Genomic DNA, 20000 nt, shown 5'->3' with positions numbered 1-20000 from the left:
GTGCCCGCCGAGGTTACCGGCTGGTAAGTCATCTATATAAATTTTATTAAAGAAATATCTCTAAACTTTTAGCTACTTACATTCTCTTACTGATTTTAATCGGCTTTCATCGCTTCAATGCGCTTGAATTTTCAGAGTCGGGCTCTTCCTAATTTGCATAATTCGTAATCGGCCCGTGATCATTACGGCTGCATAATGACATAACAACTGCTTGTGTAAAGAAATTTTAGTGCTTGAATCCTTTAAGTACAAAAAATGAAGTATTTCTAGAGGCCAAATCTGGGGAAAAAATGCAAACAATCTGAATGGCCTGAAGCAGTCAGTAAGCGTGCTATTAGAAAAAGATATACACTGCTGAACGAGAAATTTAAAGCAAAGATGAAAGAAGAAGAGAAGGCAATTGGAATCGAATGTGATTTGAGTGAGGTGAAAAAGATTCTGGAAGAAATAGCTGAAAAAGAAGCTGCAGCTGAAGACGCCGTGGAAAACTACAAGAAGAAAGTTGACAACGCAAAAGTAGTTTAAATAAGAGACAAAGCTCTAGAAAGCTTTGGGCAGAACACAGAAAAGGGAGCGGAATGAAGAGGAGGAGATTGTGAAACCAAAGCAAAAAAGTCGCAAAAGTGGAGGTGACACAATTGCGTATTTGCGCGAAAAAAATGATCTTGTTCAAAAATGGAAAGGGGAAGAATTGCAGCTGCAAAAGCAACGAGTTGAAGTTGAGGGTAAACGGGAAGATCAGTCGAGCAAACTACTTCAGGATATGATGAAAATCTTGCTCGAACAAACTAAGCAGCAACAAGAGCAGACGCAAAGTTTTCAGCAGATGTTTCCCTCAATGCAACACCATCAGTCTCAAATAACTATGAAGCTTCTGGAAAAAAAAATTAACTAGGCTTGATTTGCATGGTACTGCTCATAACACCTTTGATTTTGCTGTGAATACTTGCTTTAGCGCTAGCATTTAAATTGTTTATATTTATATTTATATTTGACATTGTTGTTTATTTTTAAAAACAAACTGTTCGACACATGTTCCAGATATTTAATTTTGATCACTTTATTAGTAACTCACTCTGCTTAACTACACTTCAGCTTTATCAAGTTGTCAAAATTTTGTTTCTACATAATTAAAAACAAAAATTTTGAAAATGTTTATGTTTTACGGATGAATGGATGTAAATGTTCAAGAAAAATAATCTTCAATGGTCAAGGAGCTCTGAAACGTGATAAAAGGGACACGTAAGACCAACGGACAACTCCGCGGGAAGTACACCCCTTCTTTAACGGACCTGGCAAGGCTAGTTGTTCGTCAGGAGGCTGGCAAAATTTCGGGGTGTTTCAATTTTCGATTAGCTTGTCCAAATATGTTTTTGTTTGTTGTTGTTGTTTTCTTTTGTTTTCTTGTTCTGTTTTGTTGTTTAATTGTAATGTGACTAGAAACACGTTGCATTTCACTCATATTGCAGGCGTGACATGAATACCACTATTATTGAATAACACTAATAATAATGATAACCATTTGGCTTCTTATACGCGGAAGACGGGTTAGAATTCAAAAGGGTCAACACTTAAGAGTCTTTCTTCATTCACAGATTGCTAGTTTCGACTATATTCGAACCAAATTTAACTTTGCCACAGAACATAATGACGGCGCACACCAGCGCAACTTTAAACCATCAGATCTTCCACATTTTCGTAGAGTTTCTTGTCGTATTCTTGCATGTTGATTAGCCTCTGTTAAAAAAAAATAATAATAGTCAAGTGAGACAATATATTTTTTTTAAGTAAGAGTAGCACAACCACCGAGGGGAAAGTGTTGTTGCGGCTATTTCGTTTTTTCTTTGTGTCTTTTTTTTTTCCGTTCCGTAAGTTAACGTATTTTCTCACATTCTGCATGCTTTTTTTTCCCGCTTCGTATGTAAATTTCGTCCCATATATATTTGTATTATCCTTTCATGCTCAGTTAGAGTCAGTTTATCGTCCGTTACCCTCGTAACTTTTGGTTCCCTGAACCACGTTTCCAGCATTTGGTAAGCCGTTTAGTTTACCGTCTGTTTTGTATCTTCCCCTTAGTTTTCTGCTCTCTTCGGTTAGTTATTTTGTAGTAATTCATTTTGCTGCACTAACTAATAGGAATTCGCTTTAAGTTGTTTAGAAGTCAGCTATTTGCCTGCTCAAGTGTGTTGAGCAATTCAACATAAATGCGCCATTTTTTGTACGTTTATTTTGGAAATATGTACAATAAAATTCAAACTTTCTCGTAATGCGCGCGTTCCCATTAATACAGTTGTCAGAAATTGCGATAGACGGACCGACAGACAGACCCCCAAACAGACAGCCAGACAGCCAGACAGAAAGACAGACAGACAGCTAGACAGAAAGACAGGCAGATGAATGATATGGATGGTCAAGATACGGACGGACGGTGGAATGGACAAACAGACAGATCGATCTACATACCTCTTTAATTTATCAACTGCTTAACTATCGTTGAAACATATTCTACGTTAGCAACATTTTATCGAAAATGTCCTTATACTGAGATTGTTTTGTTGTATACTGAACACATCAAGTCTTCAGGTTCTGAAATTTCAGTCCGAAGAGGGAGGCTTGGTTGAGAATTGGGCTGGATTCGCAACCCAGAATTTCTTTTTTAGAAAGGCTAAAAAGTCAATGTAGTCGGAATGGAATTTCGAAAGTAAATTTGATTCAACGACAAGTGATGTTTGAGTCTTTCTCATTACGATATTCACCCATGAAGTAATTTGGCATATATCTCAGCGCAGGTTGAAATTTCATCATTTACTTGCCACAAAATTTCCCCCGTTCTCCCAAAAGCCCCCCACCCTGCCCTAGCCAAGCTGATTTGTTCATATAATCACCCTCTGAGACAATAATAATATCTTAGACTATAATTAAACTCAGAATGATAAAAATTTCTCAATTTAATTACCTACATTCACGAGTAGTTATTTCCTTTAGAATACGGAATTTTAAAACTTTTTTGCTAAATAAGCTGCTGGTATTTTACCTGGTGCTGATTTTCCAATTCCTTTAAATTGTCTCGAAGATTCTCAAACGTTGGGCGATCATCAGGATCTTCTCTTCAACAGTCTTGCATGATCAAGAGAGCCGGTCTTGAGATCTCGTATATGGTGATTATGATAAATAACAAAAACAGACATGCAAAGTTCAGAATAAAATTAACCCATCAGCAATCAAAGCTTTGATGAAAGCTCTTCAATTATTTGGTAAATACAAGTGTATCACGGTTAAATATAAAGATAAGAATGTCACAACTTCTTACAGGTCTTCATCCACATGGCTTGGTCTCGGCATCCTGTAGCCACGATTTAGCATATTTGCCATTTTTCGGGGCTCCATTCGTGGATAGGGCGTGCCACCTGGATAGAGACATAAAACATCGAGTTAGCGTCAGGCTACTATGTGATTCCTTATGCACTATGATTCTCGCATACTTCAAAACATTATTGAGTCACCGAGGTCGAATGCAATTTAAAATAGAAATAAACATAAGAATCTGTTTATCAGAAAACCTGTGCCACAATACAACACTAAAACATACCTATGGTAAAGATCTCGTAAAGTACAATTCCAAAACTCAACCTGTCTTATAAATACAAAAACACATAAGAATTGTTAGACATTTAAAGCATAAGACTGCCATTCCCTATTCGTCTAGTTCTGTAATTTCTAACTGAAAATAAAACTACTGAGTTGCAATCCATATTTTTACACTGAGTCCATTGTTTTTCCGTTTTTACTTACACAACACGTTTTGTAGTGTATCGTCCAAGCAAGAGTGCCTCGTAAGCAGTCCATTCAACTGGGAGTCGGCTCTTCAAAGTCATAAAAAAATAGAAAAAAAAACACTTGTAAATATAGAAATAAGAGTTGAAGACGCAAAGCTTTTCAGAAATTCATATGCGCAAAGACTGCGTGTAGCAGGAACCTTTGTTTTCGTTTCGTAGATGTTTTCCTGGTTCACGTCTCTGGCCATTCCAAAGTCGGTTACTTTGCAAATCTCCTGTTCCCCAACCAAGACGTTTCGAGCGGAAAGCTCGCGGTGAATGATCTAACAAAGAAAATAATTTTATTTGTCATTATTGCATAAACAAACACTAGATGTCCTAAAACTCCTTCATTGTTTTAGGTAGCCCCGTTGCAAAGGACCAAGCTTGTCCTTTCCGCCGCCCCATTCTAACTTCATACAATTAAATACATCTCCCTGGGTTCTCCTGTATTCCTCCTTAACAAAAATAAACACTTCTACATTCGACCCTACAAACAGTGACAGTGCCACTGCTACTTTCAATTTCAAAATAACTTACATTTCTTGAAGACAAATAACGCATCCCGTCAGCTACTTGCCAGGAAAACTTAATTAACTGCTGTGACGTCAGACTTGTTTGTGGCTTGACGTCCGGGTCTTTGAAATACGTGTCATTCAATCCACGGCTCTTCCTTAAGTAACCAAGGAGATCACCATACGAAATATATTCAATAACGACAAGAAGGGGATCTACGACGCCAAAAATGCCAAATTGTCAATACACTACGGCTAATTTCATTCATGGTTGAAATCAATAATTATTTAAAAAAAAAAAAAAAAAAAAAAAAACCGGATTTATATCATTTTCGACTCCTTCGATAATATTGATGCACACAAAACCTAATAGAAAAACAATGTTGAGCCCACAACGATTCGTAATTATTTCATCTACTTTAATTTAAAATGAAGAATATTAATGCATCACTTTTCAGGCAAATATTAGGTATCAACTCAAATCTAGTAATCCGACATGAAAGGTCAAAAATGGTGTAGAAGGGCTGATATATCAACTCTGGGATCAAAAGGTTGACGCGAATAAAAATAAATATTAATAAGACTTCCCCAAAACACACTTAGCCAGCTTAGTTTGAATTTCAATACACAGACCATTTTTTATCTACAGCACCTTCGAATTCCAAGCAGCTTTTCCATGTACACTGTAAGTGCATTAGACTGTTTTTAATAATGAAAAATCTTTGCGGTTTCAGTAACCCATAGTTAATCGAGGGAAATGGTTAGGAAACTTGGCAAAGTTCTTTGTTGTATGTTTTGTTTGCTATTTGGAGGTTGACCTTGCACAAAACCTGGCAAAATACGAAGGGTGGTTACATGTGCTCACAAAACTAACCAAAGATGTTTGATGTTTACTGGCCTTCCCAACCATTTCCCTCTATTAACTATGATCTACCAGATTCAGTGACACATCCCAGCAGTTTGATGACATGACGATGAGGCCTGAGTTTCTTCATCACTTCAAGTTCTGACAGCAAATCATTTCTTTCTATCTCTGTACCGTTATCTAGGACAAATAGGTTTATTCATAATTCAAAATAAGGTAGGAAGCAAATAGTAAGTATTTCTTGTTCTGCAGTGCAGGTAGTACCTGATAACACATTTTGATCGCCACTGTAATTGTTCCGTCTCTCCCTCGAAGCTGTGAAGCTTTTCGTTGCGCCACTTGTCCAAAAGCACCCTTACCTATTATCTTTTCAATGATTATATTTTCTCTTGGAACTTTCCATGAACGAGTTCCTGGGTGCAATGGAACATATTCATTTATTTCTGAATAAGGTGATATTTTCATTTTCATTTCATTTCAATTATTTATTCCATTCTAAAATTACAAAGATAAATATAAAGTAGACAAGTAAGAGGAGAAATGGAAAAGGGCAAAAATATAGCAAGCTAATTAGATGCCCTTGTTTAATTGACAATAATAATTAGGGTAAAAAAGTTAACTTAACATAGGAGAGGAAGAGGTATGAATTAATTAATACTGAGCAAAATAATACTGGAAGAGTGTTTTTTTAAAACGTTTTCTAGTTGCTAAGTTACCTATAGATAAAGGAAGGTCATTCCAACAGTAACAACCAATAACAGTGGGGCTAAATTTCCTTCTATTTATTCCGGAGAAACCGGGATTTAAGTGTTGTAGGGATCCACTTCGAGTAACGTAGTTATGTTGCTCAGATACCAGAGATAAGGTGTAATTAGACGGTTTTTCATCAATTAAGTAGTAATATAATAGCTGGCAGGTATATAGTTTAACAATGGCAGGAAGCTTAATACGACCAAGGTTTACATAATGGGGAGTAATAGGATCACGAAGTGGCACATTGTTGATTATTCTAAAAACTTTGTTTTGTAGTCTCACCAATTGTGACAATGGAGCCTCGTAATTATTACCCTACCGTACGTAACCATAAGTTAAATAGGGATATATAAGTGCATAATAAATACTTGTTAGGGATTGAGATGTCACATAGGGTTTTAGTTTTGCAATAACATTTACACTTTTGCTAATTTTATTACTTATATAATCGATATGGTCGTGCCAAGACGGTGAGCAATCAATAATGAGACCTAAATATTTAACACTGGAAGACTGTTCTAGGTACCGGTCTGCTAGTTTAAGAGGGATATGTAAATTATAATTTCTGTTTTGTCGTGGTTGAAAAACCAGGTATTTTGTCTTACTTAAATTCAAGGTTAATCTGTTTGAGCATAACCATTCATAAATAGCAGGCAATTCAGAGTTTATTCTATGTAAAAGTACGTCTAAATCTTTACCAGTCGCAGTTAAAGAAGTGTCATCAGCAAATAGTCTTACGGAGAAGTAGTTGGTTGATTTAACAATATCATTAATATAAATTAGAAAAAGAAAAGGACCTAAAATCGACCCTTGCGGTACACCTGAGCTTATTAAAAGAGAACTAGACTCGATACCATTAACAAATACCTTTTGTTTCCTGTTGCTCAAGTAAGTCTTAAACCACTGATTTTCAATGCCTCGAATACCATATGAGTCAAGTTTGGATAACAGAATAGAGTGATTGACCGTGTCAAATGCTTTACTTAAATCAAGAAAAATAGAAACCGCATATTTTTATTCATCCAGGGCTTTTGTTATCTCATCCATTAATTCTACCAAGCAATCAGTTGTGGTGCTCCCAGATCTAAAGCCATATTGATTAGATACTAAGATTAGATACTATTAGATACTATTTCTGGGCCTGTTCCTCCTTGGGACTGTACAACTTCAACTAAGGCCATGCATTGACTTGAAGCATGATGGTTAGTAGTTTTAACGTTTTCCTTGCTTCCTTCGATTTCCACCGCCTCGTTCTGAGTTTGAAAGCAAAAATCACACTCCGGTTAGTCCTATGGGTGTGGGGAGGGAGTGTGTAAGTTAGGTGGTGGGGGGCGGGGGGGGGGGGATTGGCAAAGGCTTCTAAGCAGAGTTTAAACCTTCAGGGTGTACAAAATATCGAAAAGCTCCCCTGGGGAGTGTTAATTAAATTTGTATTGTATTGTATTGCATAGCATTTCATTGCATAATTACTCGAGGGCGGTGAAGCCGTGAGAGAACTTGACTCATCACCAGTCCCCTCGCGGCCTCGCCACTCATGTTCCCCGCCAAAACGAAAGCCCTCGCGCTATGAATTCTAACAAGTGTTAACAGGGCTTTGTAGTGAATTTTGAGTAATCCATCTTAATTGCTTAAGGCCTATAGGCGAATCTTTGTTTACACTTTTTGCCTTATCAACATATGCTTGTCGCTATCTGATGACGCTAATAAAAGAAAAACTCTAAATATTGAAAAGGCATAACGGTTTCAGTTATCTCTGAACATTTGAGCCCGATACACGGAATGGTTTCGGAGAAATTCTCTTCTAAAAACTTGAAATTTTATAGAGAAATGTATGGTTCATTAACTTTTTTGTCACACAGCAATTTCGCAATTTTTGATAGCTGATATTTCCTTCAATATTGCTTGCAAAAAGCTGGAAATTGCACAAATTGCTCAACTTAAGGTCATTCCTCACATTTGCATTGCGCATCCTTACTGCGCATAATTTATGGCGTCATTAGCGCGCGCTCGTGCACGCGCATATTGAAAACATGAGAGATTTGCGTTGATATTGAGCTCTGTCAGTTGAAAAATGGCTCTAGCTCACCAACGAGCATGGGCACCCCAATTTTTTTTTCCAGGCATTGTAATCATCTAATCATAAGTTTTGCGTGAGAAAAGACTGATCTAATTTCTATTGCTGAAAATTGAATAAATAAGAAACATAACAGAAACACTGTGGTCTTTTCTATTTTGCAGTCGGTAACCACGTCAAGAAATTTGGTTCAAATTTTTAATCAAGGATTTAGCTTTCTGTCTGAATCAAACTTAAAATGTTTATTTGTGTCCGACACAATGTACTGACTGTAGTTTAAAGCGTGTTCTTCTGAGTCTAGACTCACAAAGATCTTACAATCACTGGGAATGCGTTCTTCTAATAAGCATCAAATAATGCCAAAATGGGGCATTTTCAATGCCCCACTGCTCCTTAATGAGCATGGGCACCCCTTTTTTTATTTCCAAATTGAAGCTATCATATGACAAATATTCAGTGGACAAAGTTTGAACAAAAATCTATTGTCACTTTTATTTCAGAGGAATTACCTTAATCAACTTTTTCAACTTTTGCATTTAGTTCATATATACGGCCACGGCTTCTATGAGTCAAGTCGTATGCTAATGAGGAAAAATGTAAACAATGACGTCAGCAAAGATTCGCCTATTGACTGCCACTTTAAGAATTACATGCCGCACCTAGTGTTAACTTCAAACTTACAAGCTGAGCTCCCCTTTCCCCCAGAGCAGCTTTATCCAATCTAGAACAGAACAACAAATTCGACATCAGGCGCATCATCTTGATTTTTAAAAAGTAAGGCGAAGCAGGTCAGGATGGCACAGTAAACGTTATGAGACGGCTCAATTGCAGCCAGCGCCCCGGCATCCAGTGTGTATTGGGTTTGTTGTAGATTCACGTCCTTTCTCAGAGGGTTCTCCTCCGGGTTCTCTGGTTCTCCTCCATCCACAAATATCAACATTTGTTAATTCTAATTCCACCTGGAAACAGTGGAAGACGAGCCACTACTTGGCTGTTTCACTCGGCTAAATCCCGTTTTTAATAAGTCGGAGAAGTAATAGCCAGTTACGTCCACGGGAGCAGGCTTCCTAATGACGGGAACTACTGTAATTACTGTCCTTCTAAAGGCACCAGCATACTGCAGTATAACGGGTAACTACGAAATCCGTTCATATTGATTAATTCATATAGCTTCCTTCAGTATAAGTAGTCTAAGCGAAATTGACTTTTCGTCACCATGTCAAAACAAACACTATTTAATGGCCATGTATGCTTTGTAGTTCACGTAATTCATTAGCTTCTATTAGAAAATGTTACATTAACGACTAGAGGCATATTTTAGGATTTTAGACCTTTCGAAGTACTCTTCGTTTGTTTTCAAATTCATGACACTACCAGAACGGAAACAAGTTAATACAATATGTTAATTCATAAGTAAATCTAGAAGTTAAAGTCGACTTACCGATTATCTCCTTGACCTAAGAAGGGTAAAATAGTAAGAACCATTAAATCATAACAAATCTTCAGGATTATACAAAGTACCTTACTCTCAGCCTGCGACAAATGCCAAGATTATTACAAAAAAATGTATTTAGAGAATTGCAAGGATTTTGGTTGCGTCTTCTAGTAAATCTTACTTAAATCCTGAACAGAGAATTAAGGTTAAACTGCGACCCAGTTTAATCATATGCAACTTCTCTTCGGCTAAGGAGCTATAGCCAATATGAACGTGATAGTAAAGGATGCATTTTACTTACGTTGCCGGTGCTTCAGTATCATGTAGGTGATAAAAACGGTTAACATCAGGGCGAGAATTGCGATAACTGTTCCATATATAACGTCTCTATTGACTTCTGCTGGTTCAGATGGAACAGGTGTTGAAAAATCTAAAACTGAATAAATATGCAATACATTTAATCCTAGAATGTAGCAATATGATGGCCGGCAAACGATGAAGGCGACGACTGTCGTCAAAGAAAACAAAGCCAAGAAATGCAGTGATACTGATTTGCCTTTGAAGACTCCTGAGTTGGCCTTGTAAAGAAGTAGATGGAAATTTCGAAAAATACTGAATAGGAAACTAATAGATTTAAAAATACGTAATCAATACATAAATAAATAAATAAATAAATAAATAAAAAGGACAATGGATGACTTGAAGTTACATGTAGCTACAGGTTCAACTCCATTTCTAATTCGAGGTTCATATATAGTTAAATGGGGCTCATATATAGTTTTAATGTAACAACAACTAACTTTTAATAAGTCCATCAGCTTGTACTTGATTGACTTCAAGGTCGCCCATCTTTCCATCTTTAGCTGCCTCTGATAGCAACGCGTCTACCTCACTTGCACCCACACTTTCTTCAAATGTGATCTCCATGTCCGCAATGACGCTTCCTTCTCTATAAAAATAAACAAAACTAAATAAACACAAACAAAGAGAATACATGGTTTGACATGCAAGGTACATAAAAGCTACAGCACACTGTTGTTTAATCCACATGGACCAACTAGTAATGGGAAGTCAACTCAAAAATAATGGTGTTGCAAATGGTCTGGATATAATAGCAGGCCAGTAACTATTTTTAAGAAATGGACAACAACTTTAAGTTTAAAACAAGACATGTTTCGATCGTTCAACAATCATCTTCAGTTGTGAATTCGTTTACAAGTTCGGTTGAATTAATACAAGCAATGGCGTATAAGTAAAACGGGATACAATTCAAATTTTCGAAAATATTAACGTACAATTTTAAGAAGCGCGAGACATGGAATAACACTTGCGCGAGCATTACACTTAATACAAGGAAGGAAACTGTAAAAAAATAAAAATAATTACAATGATTATAACACAAAATGTTATGAAAAAATGAATAAATAAATAAACCGGTACTAAATAAATGTATATACATAAATAATAATATCAGAACGAGAGAGTTAAGTCAGCATGTTTCAGCTGCTTATTTAGAGTGGGATTCTCCCATTTGATGTGCATTGCTTCCTTCAACATAAGTTGTAGTTTGTTGGATGTACAAGATTTCTCTCACTGGACTGTATTTCCTTAAGATTCCGTAGGCTCTACTTCTAGATTACAGCTGTCTCAGACGAGGATTACACAGATTTCCTTAGACTCGCTCGATACAAAATTTCAAAATGGCTTCTCCAGCTAAACAGCAACATTCACGTGTTCCCAAAGGCACTTTCGGTCTTAAACAATGACGTCATCGCGCACAGTTGGATGCACAATCCACAATGGAAAAGCAGTTCTTATTAGCTAAACACCGACATGCCTGGGATTGCTGCAAATGCTGACATACGTGCGAGTTCTTGTCCCTGCTCAGATGCTCATGAACGCGCGTCGAGAGATGTCGGCTAGCCTCGCCGATGTAACAGGCATTACATCCTGCACACGAAAACTTGTAGACAACGGGCGAACGGAGATCGAAAGGAACTGGATCCTTAACACTAAACATACTACCAACTTTAAAAGAAGATGATTTGCTCCTATGGTTGAAGGTGCCACTTATTTTGAAGATTAGCCCACCAGGGATCAAAAGTTGTCAAATTTATTTGAACTAGAGTTTACGCGGCTCGTTCCGTCCGTGGTTACATCGTAGTCAACTGAAATCAAAATAATCGCGAGATAAATTACTATTTACAACATTCTAAATCGAAGCGACAAACGATTTCGAAACTTACAATTTGTGTTCCTGAGTCGTTAGATCCCTTTAATCGCTTTCTTGATGTTTACGCTTACGACTGTTGATGACTTGGCTTCGAATGTCGTTACATGATGAATTTCTCCTTTTAAAACTTAAGTCACATGACCTGTTCTTCCCGATTTCGCAATCACCGACGATAATGAATTCTATTTTTTTTACGCGCGACTGAACATGCAAATCAGAAGAAAAAGTTAACTTAATTCCGATGTTGGTACAATAACACTGAACGAGTTTGCGTAGCCTTTTCTGTGTTTCTCTAGTCAAGGAGCCTACATAGGGTAACTTAAAATAATCAGTCGAGATGGCTTGCTGAATGGCGTTGCAGTTTTTGTCATAGCTTGAGGTATAGACTCAAGTATCAAAATGCTTACTGCTTATTTTCGCGAAATCGGTCTACATGTATATAAAGTAACCCTTAACTCAAGTAGCAATGCCCAATGTAAGATGGTTGGCTCTTGACGAACAACTAAATACAAGTATAGTGGTGACAGTAACAGCAAATAATAATTACCTCAGTTTTGTCACCTTTACATCTTGGACACCTGAGCCCTTGAACTCCTCGTTTACCTAAAATAATTTAACAGTATTAACACCGCATGTAACACACTGAAAAAAGCACAAGTGCTCGGCCCCCCTAGCACAAGTGCTAGCGGAACCGAGCAAACAACTGAAACAAATAATTTAAATTGAACATAACATTGTTATGAATCCCATCTGGCAGGAGGCAAACCAGTTGACTATTTATAAGCGAGGCCGAGGAGTTGAACTCTGGGCTACCGAGAAACAACTCCAGGTAGTGGCAAGAGCGGGACTCGAACCTGGGACCGCTGGATTGTGAGTTTGACACGCTGACCACTCAGCCACGCAGCTTCCTTAAGAGACACCACACTGCATTTCTTTTTTTTTTTTTCTTTTTTTTTTTTTTTTTTCACAAGTATTCTGAATTGATCCAACTCCGCTCAGCTGAGTGGGGAGCAGTTTTGGGAAAATTCCCAAATATCATTCGTAAATATACGATACAAATCACAAATACAATATGTTGAGTCCAAGTCAAAAAATAGCACTTACAGCATCCTTTATTTTATTGACAAAAAGTTGCGTTGTTGGATTCTCCAAGTTTTCATACTCCGGTTTATACTCTTCGTTAAATTCAATTCCAACTTCAAAAGTATTCTTTACCTCTTCTGTTAACAGGAACAGAACCAAAGCAGCGTAAATATTAAAGGTAAGTAATATATAGATTTAGGCAAGCCTAAAAGCGCAATAACTGCCGATAAAGGAAAAAGAGAATTAATTTTTCTGGCATCAGAAACTCAAAAAATGATCAATTGTGAGCACGTAATTGTTCAGCGTATGGTTTTGCTATATTTTCCAGTTAAATTTTAACAAACTATACCCGACAAGCCTAACCAAGATTGTAGAAATTACGTACGCAATATTTCAGAGACTTTCCAAGAGACGATTGTACAAGGAATATGTCAGAAGAAAAGTCAACAACGCGCCAGGGGTTAATTTGGGCCGAAATTTTGCCTTTCCGAGTACTCCTTCCTTTTCCACCAGAGAAAGGACGTGACTTGAGCCCGCGATCCAATCGATAAACCAGTAAATGGTCAGTGGTCAACTTTAAAAAAAAACACGCAACATCCTAAGCCCGCGATATAGTCAAGTGATACTGGTCAGCGGATAGCTTGTTGTGACAGCTGTCAATTAATAGCGTGGACGCCCATAATCAAAGATGTAACTATGGTAATGGTGCTAATCTCTTAGTTTTGAAGGTGTTTGCGAAAGGGACGTACGGACACTCAGGTGACAACCAACATTTTTCAGATCAATGGGTTACCAAATATTCTAAGGTGTGGGGCTCCGCTCGCGCGCCTTCGGCACGCAGGAGCTTGTATGTATTATACACATCCTTACCAAAGTGAGTCCTCAAGAAAATTAATTCAGGAAATACAGGTACATGCTTTATGTGTATGTACGTGTACCTGAACACAACCCGTGCTAAATATCGTATACATACTTTAAAAAAAAAAACAGGTTGTCATCTTCGTTAAAACAGGTTGTTAACTTCGAGTCTCAAAATCTTTGCAATAGTTCCAATGCTAGAAAATGTTTTGAAATACATTTGCCAAACTGTGGGCCACCCTCTTACGTTTCTACGTGTCTTTCAAATTACTTTGATTAATTTTAAAAAAATGTGCTGTAAATAAAGATTAAACAAAAGCACATATCGCAGCGCTCGACACAACTATGCAGTGTGTAATAATAAAGCTGATATGATTATAGTAACCACCAATGTGACTGTCATCAGCTCTTATTAAACCTTTTACTTTTTTGGTGTTATGCACAATTATATACATGTACATACATCTTTTTAGATTTCCTTCCATCAATAACATGTACATTTAGCTCTCTTCAAAATCACGGTAAGAGGCTGTAATGGCTAATCAAGGTAATACAAGGCATAACACAATGTGGGACAACACATTTAACTGTCCCATGAACTTGACATCTGTAAACCAGGTTAAGTAGATGTTTGGTTCGCTGTTTAACTTTGCCAGACATACATGTATAAACGAGCACTGTGTACTTGTGCATCAATCATTTACTGAAGTTTGAAGAAGTGACGACTAGTGTCCAGTAATAACTCCATAAAAACCAAAGAATAAGAATAACGTACCGTTATTGTCGCAATTTGTCCCTGTCTTTCCATTTTCACAAAGACAGACGTATTGTCCAAACTTACGACAGGATTTCTTACCAGAACATCTTTCCTCGCACAATCCACCTATTAAAATAAGGCCAATTTAAAACCATTAAAGAAACACAATCAAACATATTTATAACATTCCATCACAATGAAGTTAAGAAAACACACATTTCAAAACTGGTTCCCTGTTTTCCATGTTTAGAAGCAGAAACAGAAGTTTAACGTTTACAACGGCATGGAATTACTTTCCAGACAGCTTTCAGAGATCTGCCAAACATTAATAGATACCTGTGTGACAAGATGCATTTACGAAGGCCCGTTACCTCAATCCTGGTCCTATTCTCCATACAGACGGGAGGATAAAAAAAAATTATCAAACAGAAAACATTTGCTGGTTTTCTAATTTTTTCCTCGTTTTCCATGAGCGACAGTCAACTCGGCTGCGTCTCGTTGACTATTTGCTCAAACTTGGGCTCGTAGTCTTATTGTTAAGGTGTCCCGATACAGTTTTAAAGGTCAAAATTAAGGATCTACCAAAACTGCATGAAACACTTACCTGGAAAAAATATAAAAGTCGCTACAGTGGCATTTCCATAGGGGTTGCTTGCTTCACATTTGTACTCTCCAAGGTTGTCCACCTTGACATTAAGTATAAGCCATGTTTTACTGTACCATTTCTTGCCTGTGCTGACATGAGTCCAAGAAACATCTGGAGTCGGTGTCCCAGATACATTACAGTACAGAGTGACATTTCCACCTTTTGTTACGTTAGTGTTATTCTTCAAGGGTTCAATTGATGACGGGACTATAAACACAAGATGACAGAAATCTCAAATGGACCATTTCTAGGTTGCATCATAAATGCTTTGTCTGTCAGTGAAATGCGCCTGCAGGGAATCGTGGTAGTTATATTCTTCAAAACAATATCCAGTCCAAGATGATAAAAACAACTTCCATGATTGCGTGCAGGTGGATCTGACAGAGGGAGCTGGCCATTGTACTTACACTCCATAACAACTTCGGAGAACAAGTAAAACTACTTGGTCTAGCTAAAATAATTCGCCACACAAAAAATAAACTACATACACTACAATTAACACTAACTGCCATTTGTGTTGTAAGTATTACTACAGTGTATATGTAAGCATTGCAAAGGTAACGTAGATATTGGTAATAATAATAAAAAAAAGAAGACGAAAATAAAAAAAAAAAAACACCAGCTACCAATTACCTACCCAAATTACTAATAAGCCAATCAGAAGCTGTGTCTTCTGTCCTGCTATTCTGCGATATCAAGTCACTGACCCAATATGGCTACAATACCATGCTAGCTAGCTATCTAGATAGATAGATAGATAGATAGATAGATAGATAGATAGATAGATAGATAGATAGATAGGTAGATGGATGGATGGATTGATTGATTGATTTAAAAATACCTAATGCTAATATAATGAGAAATATTTAAAAGCTGCTTTCCACGAATGCCGTGCCTTACAGTTCTTCTTTGAGTAGTCGTTTGAATTGCCCAAGGGACACTGCTTCCCTTAAGTTACAAGGTAGACTGTTCCAGAGAATGGCGCCACTATAGCTAAAGCTATTTTTGTGATAGTCTGTGCGCGGTAATGGAACATTGAGTTTATTCTCAGAGTCCCATAGGTCATATGCAATTTCTCGCCTTCAAATTTAGAACTGAGATAGTTTGGAGCCAACCCGTGCAGAGACCTGTAAACCATCGTAGTTCTTTGAATTTGCTGCTGGCAAGCTAGATTTTTCCAGCCTAGAAGTTTGAACAGGTGACCAGCGTCTTTGTCATAGTTCGAGTAGGTCAAAACACGGGCTGTTCTATTTTGTAGCCTTTGTACCTTATCCCGTAAAGTTATCCCACAGTTTACCCAAACAATATTGCAATAGTCAAGGTGTGGCCGTATCAAAGCTTGGTATATTAAATCTAAGGTCGCCTGAGGGACAAGGTGCCTTATTCGTTTTATGGCCGCAATACCAGAAGCGACTGTCTTAGTTACTTTCTCGATATGGCCACTCCAATCGAGTCTGTCATCGATGGTCACTCCAAGTGATTTTGCGGTAGTGACCTGGCTAACTTGAAAATCATTAATTGCGAATCTCGGGGACTCTGTGAGAGTTCTTAGCTTCTGCCTAGATCCGATAAGCATGAAATGGGTTTTAATCATATTTAAAGTGAGTTTGTTTGCTCTCAGCCAATTGTGAACATTTTCTAAATCTTGATTTAGGCGCAACTAATATTGTCTACATTATCACCTGCGTATGTATGGTGGGTATCATCAGCGTACATCTTCGGTTCACAATTTGATACACAATTTGGAAGATCGTTGATGTATAACAGAAGTAGTAGTGGCCCTGAAATGGTCCACTGGGGAACACCACAACTTAATGAACAGCTTTTAGAGACCGACCCGTTGATGGAGCACATTTGAGTACGATTCTCTAAATATGACTTAAATCATTGGTGCGCGTTACTATATATGCCGTAATTTGTTAATTTTGTTTGAAAGGAACTCGTGGTCAACTGTGTCGAAGGACTTTTTTAGATCTAAGAAAACAACGGCATTGATTTTTCCGCGGTCAATGTTGTACGCCCAAGTGTAAATAACTTAACTCTGTCTTTTAAAAATTCGTAAAAGTACGCGCGCGAAAAATGTAAAGTATTTGTCCCGTTGAGATATCGTGATTTAAATAGGGAACGAAACAATAAAAAGTAACGCAAGAATGTTACACATGCATGTGATCAACAAATCACTAATAAAAAAGAAACAAAATTACCATTGACCGTAACAGTAACACTTGCACTTTCTCCTGTTCCCAAAGAGTTGTTAGCCACACATTTGTAGATGAATCTTCCTTCAGGTGCAAAGTTCTTGGTCCACATTCCTGATGTGTCAAAGATAGCAATGTCATTCTCGAACAGCTGATATGATGTCACAGATGGAACAGCATCAGCTGAGCAGTTAATGCTGATAACGTCACCACGACCTGCTTTGTTATCAACTGCAGATGTTTCCAATTGCACATTGTCTGGTGCATCTGAGGAAAAAACACAATTTAATTTACATATAGTACGCTACTGACAGGATCTACCATAACTGCAAGAATTGTTGTCTAAGCGATGAAGTCACTTAGCAGTACACGTACATTTAAAAATGTTTCCTTTGAATAAGCAACATAAGATGGTGATGTCATATTAGGCGGTTATTATGTCATGATAGCCAACTTGCATCTTGTATTTCGTGATGTTTTCCACCAAAGGACAGAAAACCAAACTCTCAAAAGTAATCAAAATCAAGAGAACGGAGCAATTTTCTACCATTAATAAATTAATCTGCACTTCAACATAACCATTCCAGTTAAACAATATATAAAATATATTATTATATACCAAGTAACATAATAGTCTGAAGCAACCTTTCACTTACACTGCACTTCAATTGTTGCTGTCTGTGATGCATTGCCACACAGATTACTGGCTTCACACTTGTACTCTCCAGCTTGACTTCTGTTAATGTTTGTGATCACCAGCTCATGCTCATTAATAATCATATCACCCACAACCTTGATCCAAGACACCATTGGTGGAGGAATCCCAGATACATTACACAACATAGTCAAATTTCTTCCTTCGGTCATATTCACATTTTCTATTGGCTGTATGGCCGAAGGTACTGCAAATAAAAACAACAAACTGCTGGTAAACATATTTACAGTGCATCTGAAAGGACGTGGTGGAGCGGATCCACATAATTCGCTAACATCCGCATCCTCCGCATCATCAGAGCTTTTTTCCGCATGAAACAGAAAAAAGGGTTTCATATTAGCGATAAAGCAGCTGCTTACCATCCCCACAAGTAAAAATGGCAAGATTTCCGTATAACCCCACACATTAATTATGCATACAGTTCTTTGTTTAACTAAACAATAGCCGAAACAATAGCGCTCCTTTGAGACTTATCCGCTTTCAATAACTATAAAAATGGCCATTTTTTCCCCTTTTTTTGTCTCGCGTTCTTTTAGACTTAAAGAAATACGTGGTTTTTCACGTTTAAAATACGGAAAAACAAAAGCGAAATATCATTTTTTTGGCGCATTTACCGTATTTTTAAATTGAGCGCAGGAATTAAACTGCTTTAACAAATAGCGAATTAGACCTATGCGTCATTTAAAAAATGCTTTAAAAATAGCGATTTAGGCCTAAGCAAAGACTCTTTGCGGCTAGCTATACAATGTTGTTAACGTCAGCGAGTATTTTGATTCTGTAAATTAAAGAAAATCCTTTGCAATAAACCACTTCCTTACCTCATTTATAATGCATGCAAAAAATTAATTATATATGCGCTCTATTGCTTTTGAAGACAATAGCAACTCCCTAAGGTATTGAATACACATACATTGATAATTACTACTTAATGTATGAATAAAAGAGGATTCCACTGCGCCATTTTTATAGTTATCAAAAGTGGATTAGTCTCAAAGGAGCTCTATTGTTTCGGCAATTGTTAGGTTAGACAAAGAACTGCATGCATAATTAATGTATGGGGTTGTACAGAAATCTTGCCGAGGATGTTCACGCTACTCCTGATGCACACCCAATTTACTGTTAATTAATATATACCCATGAAAGTACTTCAGTTCCAATTAAATCATTAGTTACTTATATCTGTGAATTATTTGTGATTAGTACATGCAAATGTACAGTATGTGTAACTAAATTATGTGCAATGTATAATTTAATTCGTTACACCCTATTATTCCAACTGAACTGAATTTTCTTGCCAGAGGATCACTGATCAGGGCTTGAAATTAATGTTTTAATACACTGGGCTACATGTACTGGCCAGTGAATTGTCAGATTTTAAAACCCAAAACAAAGGGCAACTTCAAGGATGCCACACTTTTCTCATTTTTTCACTGAAATAATAAGCCTAACCGTTCAGATGCCGCCAAGCTCAGTTGTGTTGTTTTCTTTGTGTTAGAAGTGACAGCTGCTTTAGACACTGCTAAAATTTCTTCCTCCGTTATGGTAGGAAACCACATGAGGAAGCTAAATATTTTGTTTCCGACTTCCGCAAGCTTAGAATTGCAAAACAGTATTCCGAGTAGCCAATCAGAATGTGTGAGAAGCACTATCCACTGGTTTGGTATATACTTTAAATTCTATTGAAATGCTGTTAGAATAGCTTCTTTTGCCAATTTGGCGAGCCATAAAGGCTTGTACAGACAAAAAAACCTTGTTAGCCAAATCTGTTGAAAATCTGGTTTTTACTACATGAAGCAATTATCTAACTCACCATTAACAGTAACAGTAACACTTTCACTCTGTCCTGTCCCTACAGTGTTATTAGCCGCACACTTGTAGATGAACACTCCACCAGTTGACATTGTTCTGTTCCACATTCCATGACTGTTACTACCATCAGTCACCAGTGTATCATTCTCAAACAGTTGATAAGTATGGACTGCAGGGTTACCATCCGCAGAGCAGGTAAAGTTGATCACTTTATCCTGACAGACTTCTATCTCACTTGCTGCGA

The 20000-nt window shown here is 37.3% G+C and overlaps 2 protein-coding genes across 8 annotated transcripts in view; both read right to left on the bottom strand.

Annotated features, from left to right (window-relative positions):
* Positions 1–20000, bottom strand: part of LOC110049856 (protein sidekick-1-like) — an 88548-nt gene that overhangs the window by 24971 nt on the left and 43577 nt on the right. Inside the window, exons 29-41 of one of the 5 annotated variants that reach the window (XM_089294235.1) lie at positions 19758–20000; positions 17889–18134; positions 17239–17499; positions 14993–15241; positions 14407–14514; positions 12795–12910; positions 12238–12293; positions 10258–10406; positions 9759–9893; positions 9464–9479; positions 8704–8743; positions 7079–7201; positions 5471–6865 (exon numbers count right to left, since the gene is read on the bottom strand). The exon at positions 19758–20000 is cut by the window's right edge and continues 21 nt beyond it. In XM_089294235.1, the coding sequence (XP_089150361.1) occupies positions 6833–6865; positions 7079–7201; positions 8704–8743; positions 9464–9479; positions 9759–9893; positions 10258–10406; positions 12238–12293; positions 12795–12910; positions 14407–14514; positions 14993–15241; positions 17239–17499; positions 17889–18134; positions 19758–20000 (1775 nt within the window). In that variant the 3' untranslated portion in view covers positions 5471–6832. Of the gene's footprint in view, positions 1–5470; positions 6866–7067; positions 7202–8531; positions 8604–8703; positions 8744–9463; positions 9480–9758; positions 9894–10257; positions 10407–12237; positions 12294–12794; positions 12911–14406; positions 14515–14992; positions 15242–17238; positions 17500–17888; positions 18135–19757 lie in introns of those variants that run through there. The other 4 variants (XM_089294236.1, XR_016208623.1, XM_089294238.1 and 1 more) reach the window with 4 other exon arrangements.
* On the bottom strand, positions 1036–5258 carry LOC149109552 (tyrosine-protein kinase receptor Tie-1-like). 3 transcript variants are annotated; one of them, XM_089294432.1, is made up of 7 exons: positions 4356–5258; positions 3977–4099; positions 3793–3863; positions 3590–3634; positions 3311–3407; positions 3035–3148; positions 1036–1737 (listed from the first exon to the last, which is right to left on the bottom strand). In XM_089294432.1, the coding sequence occupies exons 1-5, from the start codon at positions 4377–4379 to the stop codon at positions 3317–3319; spliced, it is 354 nt and encodes a 117-aa protein (XP_089150558.1). In that variant the 5' UTR covers positions 4380–5258; the 3' UTR covers positions 1036–1737; positions 3035–3148; positions 3311–3316. The 3 variants fall into 3 exon arrangements, with proteins under 3 accessions (XP_089150558.1, XP_089150556.1, XP_089150557.1); XM_089294430.1 differs by having other exon boundaries at positions 3590–3630; XM_089294431.1 differs by having other exon boundaries at positions 3035–3407.

The sequence above is a fragment of the Orbicella faveolata genome, unplaced genomic scaffold (genome assembly GCF_042242905.1).
Source record: "Orbicella faveolata isolate gen_17 unplaced genomic scaffold, um_ofav_v1 contig_25, whole genome shotgun sequence".
Taxonomy (NCBI): Eukaryota; Metazoa; Cnidaria; class Anthozoa; order Scleractinia; family Merulinidae; genus Orbicella; species Orbicella faveolata.
The sequence above is the reverse complement of the archived record's forward strand: the minus strand, read 5'-3'. Positions and strand labels throughout refer to the sequence as shown.